Source organism: Podarcis tiliguerta (genome assembly GCF_965153285.1).
Source record: "Podarcis tiliguerta genome assembly, chromosome: 7".
NCBI lineage: Eukaryota > Metazoa > Chordata > Lepidosauria > Squamata > Lacertidae > Podarcis > Podarcis tiliguerta.
The window spans coordinates 44,535,343-44,543,944 of NC_139540.1; the positions used below are offsets into that span (position 1 = coordinate 44,535,343).

General features: G+C 52.4%; 1 protein-coding gene across 3 annotated transcripts in view; it reads right to left on the minus strand.

Moving 5' to 3' along the window:
• GATA6 (GATA binding protein 6) overlaps positions 1-8,109 on the minus strand; it is a 35,361-nt gene extending 27,252 nt beyond the window's left edge. Inside the window, exons 1-3 of one of the 3 annotated variants that reach the window (XM_083449784.1) lie at positions 7,785-8,109; positions 7,109-7,315; positions 4,561-5,564 (exon numbers count right to left, since the gene is read on the minus strand). In XM_083449784.1, the coding sequence (XP_083305910.1) occupies positions 4,561-5,497 (937 nt within the window). In that variant the 5' untranslated portion in view covers positions 5,498-5,564; positions 7,109-7,315; positions 7,785-8,109. Of the gene's footprint in view, positions 1-4,560; positions 5,565-6,003; positions 6,129-6,186; positions 6,318-7,108; positions 7,316-7,784 lie in introns of those variants that run through there. The other 2 variants (XM_083449785.1, XM_083449786.1) reach the window with 2 other exon arrangements.
• Between the last annotated feature and the right edge of the window lie 493 nt (positions 8,110-8,602).

The following is an 8,602-nucleotide window of genomic DNA, read 5'->3' on the forward strand; positions in this document are numbered from 1 at the left end:
AAAGGAGTGAAACAAATATTTAAAGTTTTTTTTTATATAAAAAATGAATATACCCTGCTTTCAATTTAGTTTAGTGACACAAATTTGGGATGAGTTGTGGGGGTTTTTTCTGAAATGATTCAGACCAATGGTTAATATATTAATCTTTAAACACTTATTTTCAACACCATTCTGATTTTATCATGGTATTGAATTCAGCGAATTTAAGTAAATTATTTTTCAAAAATGCAATATTTGATTCTTCTGCATTATTTGGGGGGGGGGGAGATGCTTAATTTCATTCAGAGTTCTCCTAATTGATTTTGGAAAATCATCCTGGATGCCTTTTTTTTTTTTTTTTTTACAACAATGCGGTATTGAGAAACTAATGTTTGTTTTAAAAGGTTACCCAATCAATCAATGGGCTAAAAAGCACTCACTGAACTTTAACCAGCTAGCAGCCTGAGTTTTTGTATTTTGCAGAGACACGTCCCCTAGATGCAGATGAACTAATTTAAGACACACAGTCCTCTCTTCTTCCCCTCCCACTCCCCCCCCTTTTTTGCCAAGTCAAATAAAACCGGTTCCTAGTCAAATCGAAGGGATAATAGAGCAACGGGCTTTGGGGCGCCCAACCTTGAAACTGATTCAATCATTCCCAGCCGTTTGAAGGCACAATCTTGCAGCCAAGTAGGCCCTTGATTAGGTTAACTTGGGTTTTGCAAAGAAATGCCCGGGGAAACGATCCCGGGTTTTTTGTCTGCAGGAGAAAAAAAATCAACGGCAGCAATTGCGCAGCCTATTGTGGTTTAATACAATGAGCACATTTTCTCTCCCTCAAGAGCAAGGGGAGGGTGGAGAAAAGGGTGGCGGACAGATATCTCCGTCTCTCCCTTTAAGCTATTTTTTCACACCTCGCCAGGAGAACATCGATGCTAAGCGTTGAGAAAAACTATAATAAAGCCAGTTTTCAAAGGTTTCTATCTTATCAGGGCGCTTTGGGCTTGCTCCATTGTTCTCAACAGGGGGCAGGGGCGGGTGCGGCGTTCTAGGATTGCATGTGAAAAGAACCCGAGCGATTCGGTTTTTTATTTAATTTAATTTTTTTAAAGGTGTCCCGCCCATTTAGTTAAATTCCGGCCGGGGTTATTACGAGATTTAAAAGAAGGCCATTACTTGGCAATCAAGGCAGTACGACTCTAGGTATATTATACCAGCTGTTGGGAATCGCAGCTGTTGCAAGCGAGCTCAGGTTCTTCTACTGGGCTTCCCAGAACCATTTTGTTGGCTTCTGGAAGGCCAGGATTGCTGGACCTGATGGGTCTCCGGCCTGATCCAGCAGCCAATACCTTGTAGAAATTAAAATATTGGACCCTTTAAAGAAAAACCAGTCGCCCAGCCCTGCACATTTGTCCATGCCCTGCTTACTGCGCAGCGCTATGTGACAGCCATCTCTCTCCTCCACCCTCACCCAATAAAGGTCCATTTGACAAAACCCATTTCGAGGAGCCTGGTGTGAGATGGTGGAAGGCAGTTGCCAAGTGTTTGGCAGCTCCGCAAGGGTCCCAGCCGTTTGTGACTTGTCTTTTGGCACATATGTCAGCATGTATGTGGCATTTTGGATACAGGCAGCCATCTTTTTCTCCTTTTCTTTTTACAGTAGGTCTTGCTAAAGGTGGGGGAATAAATGCTATCTCTTTAAGAAAGTAAGTAAAAGAAGTCACTACAAGAAGCAAAAAAGAGTCCAGTTCCTTAGAGATCACAACTGGTCCAAAATATCTTTGTCAATAAATGAAATTACGATTATAGAAATAGCCAGTAAAGGTCCAAAATATCTTCCAACACAATCTTGGAATTAAATATTAGTTTAATTAAATTATCAATCATTTCCCACAACACAAGGTCCCCAAGCTATATTAAAATGAAACACCTAACTTCCAACTAAATGGATATATGGGATGGCTTTGCAGCTGCTAAATCTACTTTTTTTTAAAAAAAGATGTTATCTGAAAAAGATCTAATGAAGTGGTACCTTTCTTTCCTTTCACTTTCAACCATCCCATTAAAGTTCCGTTCAACCCAGGGACTTGCTACATTCTTATGCAGTGTCCTCTTTTTGTGTGGCTAAACCCAAAAGGAATTATATTAGTAGCCAGTATACTAGACACATTTTACCTATTTACCCTGGGCTAACCAAGTCAGGGTGGGAGGCCTTGTGCTAATTCTCTCACTAGGAAACGCAAACGGTGAGGCTTTCACACAGGTGAAGCAGGTAGGTGGGTGGTTGTAAATGTTGTGGACTAAATACTGATGTTTTGTATGAAATTGGAAGACCTTTTTTTAAAAAAGTCGATTACTAGAACGAAGTCCAAAATATCCTGTACAAACGTTTGGTTTAAGAATACATCTGACACCCAGACTTTTTCCTCAGGGTCCTTCCCCAAGCATTTGATCAAAGCATTAAGACAAATCAATTTTTAAAGAAATCTACCTGGAATGATATTACTGACTGCTTCCAAATGGGAATCTCTATTTTAAGGGGGGGGGTCTTAATTGCTGGAATTCTAATTGCTTTATTCTTTTTAAAGAAAATAAATATGGCAACCAGATATTTATTTATGCCATTATTTTATTTAGGGAGATCAGTAGGAGAGGTGAGGTGAGGAGTTAAATTTTTGAATAATAACCACCACAGAGTAAAACAGTGCTTTTTTTTCACTCCTTAGGTGGTCTGATTTTCACATATAGAAATGAAACCACGGAAGAGGACCCCAGAAACCTCCTTGCAATGCTCACTAGCGAATTGTGGCCACTACCAGCCGTATCTTAAAAAGCAGCTGAAATTCTACATTTGCCCCACCAATTTGGGATAAACAACATTTCACTTAAAAGTTATCTAATTGCAATTTTTCATGTATATTCACTGAATTTATGCTGAACATTCAACCCTGAACAGGCACGTGAGGACTAAGCAAACTTAAATGCCTGATTCTAATAAATAAGTTTTAGCGGACAATTATTTTAACACCCACACATTCACACATTTTAATATGTTTTATGGCCTTTAAAGATCTTCGACGGAAAGCCAAAGGATTCTAAAAGTACGTTTAATGAGGCTGCTTGCTTCCCTCCCCGGAAAAGCCCTATAGCATTTTAATGCCACCCCTTCCCAGGCCAACTCCCCGGGGCGCCTCTGTTCACAGGTTTCTTTCCAGCTGCGGGCGAGAAAAGGGAGGCCATCTTTCCCTGCGCCACCCTTAGATTTCAGCCCCGAGGAAGGAAATCTCTTTCCCTTTCCAAACTTCTCAACCCAGCACCCAGCACGACAAAGCGGCGCTCACGAGGTGAGGTCACGCTGCTCAAAGCGTCAGTTTCCTACCACCTCCTTAGCCCCAAACTGCAGGTTAGGTCGGCGCTAGGGCGCGTGATGGTAGCCTGAAGGCTCCTTCGGGGAAGGGGGGCGTTTAACCCTTTCCCTGCCTGCCAAATCTCCTCGCCCAAGACCTTCCCTCCACCGGGGTTTCGTAATGAGCTTTTCCCATCAGCTACACAAATAACAACCATAATATTTGAATCCTGAATTTGTATTGAACTGTCCGCTTTCAAAGAGATGTCATCCCTATAGTTACACTCATTTATTCAGATTTCCTGAATCTGGACACACGCGCGCGCACGTACAACCCCTTTTCCATCATCCATTTCCTACTCAATAGATAAACAGGGCCACCATCCAGCCACGTTCATTGGGGCAATGGGGAGCCAAGCATTTACATGGAAACCTCTACATCTCTCAGCCTCTATCTGTGTATATCAATCTCTATGTCCAATACGAACTGCAACCATGTCTAGCCATTTTGTCTTTCTGTATTGGGTCTCCTGTATATCGCTTAGAAGCAGACTGGCTGTGATTAATATTTGGATGGATGTGCCCTCTTTATTCCCAGAGTAGGAACCGGTCCTTGCAAGCCTCCGGTCAGGAGCAGCTGAAAGCCTGACCGTTGCCTCCCAACAAATCCTTCCCGAGTCCTGGCCAAGCCAGAATCCCAGCAACAGCTAAGGGGTCACTTGGAGAGGGTTACGGGCAGAGAAGATAAAGCTCCCGTCTTTCTGGCTGCGCACAACCGCCACGGCCAGCGGGTCCAGCTTTTGATGCCGGTTTCTCCTCTTTTGCACTTTCGGGGTCCTTTCCCGCATCATGCACAAAAGAGCGCAGTGGACCCAAGACAGTGCAGAAGCGATTAGGAACCGGGTGCTTGTGGCGATTTCTGGGTAGAAAATGTGCCTCTTATTTGTCAAGCCAAGAACACTAGAAACCTCTGTTCATGTTCAAATAAGAAGCATAAATCATCAGCATCACCTTTTAAAATACAGCAGCACCTTTTAGAGTTAACAGTCTACACACGCTCAGTTTGCTTAATTTCCCTAGGATTCTTGCTGACCCAGAACACCTTTTCCATGCAAACTTCTGCCGCTTGTTAATTCGGATTCCCACCCGATGTCCTGCCCTCCCCACCCGTCTGCGTTCCCTCTCTTGCCTCTCTCCCGCAATTTTGGATTGCCACCCTCTGGTTCCCGCCTTACCTGCGCTAGAAGGCCGCATGGCGAGGGGCCCGGCCCGGTTGGGCAGGCAGTGCAGCATGGAGTTGTCGAAGGGGCTTCCCCAGCCCGGGCTGGTGAACTGGGAGCCCACGTAGGGCGCGTAATAGGATCCGTTCAAGGACCGGAACTGCTCGCGGGGGCTGTAGGCGGCCGACTCCCGGGCCGCGCCGTTGCTCGCCGGCGAGCTGCTGGCCGGGTAGCTGAAGCGGCCCGACGCCGGGTGGGCGCACCCGCCACCCGTGGCGCCGTAGGGCGCGGAGGGGCTTTCTGGGCCCGCTTGCGGGGGCCACGCCGCCGGCCCGCCGGCCTGCCCGGGCCCCGGGGTACTGGGCAGGTAAGGCAGCATGGAGCTCACGCGGGTGGTAGGCACGTAGACGGGCGATCCTGCCGAGGAAGGCACGAAGCCGCCGCCTGCGCCGCCCGTGCCCGGGGACGAGCCGTCGTAAGGGCCCGGCTGCAGCCCCTGGTGATGCGGATGGTGATGCGCGTGCGGGTGGTGGTACATATCCTCGACGGGCGGCGGCTGCTGCTGCGGGAGCGGCTGCGAGGGATCCGGGCTCAGCTTGGCCGACGTGCGGCTGGACCAGATGAGCTTGTTGGCCTGATCCAGGTCCGCGAAAAGCAGCACGTCCTCCCAGCTGGAAAGGCCGGACGGCGCCGCGGCCAAGGAGACGAAGGGGCCCAGAAAGGGCCGGCCGTCGGGGAGGCCCAGCGGCTGCGAGGTCTGCAGCGCTCCGCCCGGCTCCTGCTTGAAGGTCCGGCCGCCGCCGCTGCCGCTACCGCTGCCGCCAGGGGAGCAGCCCGAGGACGAGGAGGGCGACGGCGAAGGGCAGGGCAGCTCCCGCGGTGCCAACGAGTAGGGCAAGTCGTCGGGGCCGCAGCGCTTCAGCAGGCACCAGCCACTCTCAGCCAGGGCCATCCAGCCCCGAAGCGCTCAGCGATTCTCCCTCGGCCTCGCAGCGGCGGCGGCAGCTCCTGCTTGGAAGCTAGGGAGGAAGAGAAGGGGGGGAAGCCCGTTAGCAAAAGCCAGAGGTAGACGGTGCTCTCTCTCCCCACCCGGCCTGCCCAAACACCTGAGTGTCTTGCACCTTAGAAGCACGTTGTTGGCGAGGAGTGCCTCTGGGCACGTGCAGAGTGCTAGCCACTCACCACTAAGGAACCACAACCTCGACCCTCACAACCGAAGCTACAGGAAAGGGTTTTTAAGCCGCCCGCCGTAGCTAGCCACTGACACCAAATAAAACGAGGCCTGTCGAGAGCGCGCGGCTCTCGGCTCCCACACCGGCGGCCGCGCAGTCCTCCGGATCTTTCGCGCACAAGAAGCGAGCCATTTCCTCCTCCTTGGCTTCCCCCAATCCCATCCCCGCCACGGACCCCCTGGACAATCCGGCCCTCTTTCCTCCTCCCCAGCCTTGGCTTTCCCACCTGCAAAACAGAGCCGAGCCAGTGGAGTCGGCCGCACCGGCAGCGCAACGCAGCTCTTCGAGCTCCGCGGGGACGCAGCAGGAAAGCGCAGCGCCTGCGCCGCGTCAAAAGGAAAGCAAAGCAAGCAAGCGGGCCTGGGGTGGGTGGGAAGATCTCAGCAGGCTACTCCTCGCTTGGTCCCACCTCAGCGTCTTCCAGGATCGGGAGTCCCTCCGGTGTAGCGCCTGCCCCCAGAACAGCAGCAGCAGCGCTCAGCCTGCCCGCCCGCCCGCCGGGTCCGCTCGCTCCGCCCGGGCTGCCTTTTGCTTACAGGCAGAGCGAGTGATAAAAGCCAGAGGGGGCGGGGGCTGCGGGCCGCCTCAGCAAGGACCAGCCACCCCCGCCCACCAACAGCCCGCTCGCCGCCCTGCCCCACTCCTTGGTTTCAGCCAATGAGTCACTGGAGTGGCTCCAGAATGAAAACAATTCGCAATGCAAGCGAACGGGGGCGGCGGAGAAAAGGTGCCCAAGGGCGCAAGGGCAGGAAAGTCAGGGGGTGGTCAGTGACACCCTCCCTTCTTGGGGGTCCCAGGACAGGCAGGGTCGGGGTTGGCTGTGTGGGTTGCCCCCCACCCTCGAGGATCAAAACTGCCAAGGGAGGAGGAGAAAGAGGAGGTCGGTGCCAGTCTAAGCCACGGTTCCTGCGCCTCCTCTCCGGCTCGCCGCGGCCTGCCGAGGGGGACCCGCAGGCGCATCATCCGCAAGGCCAGTAAAAGCCCCGAGCCCTGCTTGCCGTCTCGGCCTTATTCCAGCCCTCCCCACGGTCCAGGCTCCGGATCATTGATCCGGGGAGCGTCCCAGTGCCGCCGCAGCCGTGCGCCCAGAGCAGGCAAAGCCTCGCCCGCGCTCCGGCCGCAGAGGCTCTAGGTGCCCAAATTCTCCCGCGAAAGGCGCAAAGGGCGGGGGGTTCTCAGGGTAGGGGGAGCCGAGATGTCAGCTATCAGAGGCCGACGGGGCAGTTTAAGCAGACCCCGAGAAGAGGATGCTGACTGCCCGGGCTGGGGGCCTCGCCGGGCCCTGGAGAAGTCCAGGGACCCCCCTCCCTCTCCAAGTTCCCCAGTCGCACCTTTGTGGCGGCGGCTCTGGCTCTGCGAGGGTCCTTGTCGGGTGTGTCTCTGCAGGCGGCAAGGCTGCCAAGGCGGAGTGGCGAGGCGAGCGGGGCTGCGCGGCGGCGGCTGCTGCTGAACGTATAAAGAGCCGAGCGAAAGGAGGCGCCTCTCTCCGCGCGGCCGGAAAAGTGCAGCCAGCAAGTCCTGATTGGAGTCAGGGAGCTCTGAGCAAACAGCGAGGAGAGAGAGTGGGGGCAGGGAAAGAAGGACGGTGGGGGTGGCTAGCTGATTGGGTGGGGGTGGCTAGCTGATTGGGTGGGGGTGGCTTGGCGGGGGTGCCTGTCCCAGCGCCAGCCAGCCCCCCCCCGCGCGCCCAGGAAGACAAGCTGGCGCAGGGGAGGAGAGGCCAAGCCAGCCCTCCCCTCCCTCCCCTTGTAAGCCAATGAGGTGCTGGGGAAAGAGGCGAGGGGGGGCTGGGACAGGATCGGGAAAAGCCGAGCGCAGGCAAAACCCCTCCGGCAAATGCGCGGCTCCCAAAATTGCCTCGGGAATTCACGCGCAATGCCACCCCTTCCGTCTTTCCCCTTCATGCTTCCTCTTATTCTATCGCTTCAGGGTATCACATCCTTTTCTTAGTAAGTAAGTAAATAAATGAATGAATAAACAAACAAATAAATTAATAAATACACAAACCATTTTCTTCCTCTGATTTTAAATTCAGTCATGGCAAGGTTTATATTTCTTCCTTTATTGTGTTTCTTCGTTTTTCTCTTCGCTCCTCTAGTTCTGCGAAGATTCCTGTGAAGGAATCAGGAGAGAAAATGTGTTTTCTTTTATTTTGAAGTTAAAGCGGCCTCCCCCCCCCTTTTCTCCCCGCTTCTGATCCCTCCCAGGCAGCTGAACCCAGGTCTCTTTGCCCAGGACCAAATCTGCGGAGATCCAGGATCTCCCGACCGGGCCAGATCTCCAGCTTGGACCTCGGTTCTTTCCTTCGGCCTTCCCTTCTCGCCGCTCTCTGCCTTTCCTCTCTTCCACTCGCTCCCTCTCCCGGGCCTTTGGCTCTCTTATCTTAACTGCATACACACCGATATGGTACTTAACAGGAAAGTGACTGGAAATTAAAATAACTTCTTCCCTCGGAGGTTATCAACTAGGTATCTGTCATCATCAGTCGGTCCAGAAACCGAGGCATCTGCGCCCAGGAGCTGGCTCGGGTCTCTCTCAGTGGATTTTTGAATTGTATCTGTCGGAAAACAATTTCGTGGCCTCGGCGAAGCGGGCTGCGTTTCCCGGCGCCCCCCCCCTGGGCGCAGATGCCTCAATTTCTCATCGGGCGACAGGTTTGTGTGTGCGTGTGGTGTTATTGTTGTCTTTTCTAGACAAGAAAAGAGGGAGACCCCGCCACTACCTATTTAGATTGCTATGAATGTTTTTTTATTTAATAATCTTTGAGTGTGCTGGTCAGAATACACTGTGTACTGTATGGATCCATATATATACATTTCTTTATT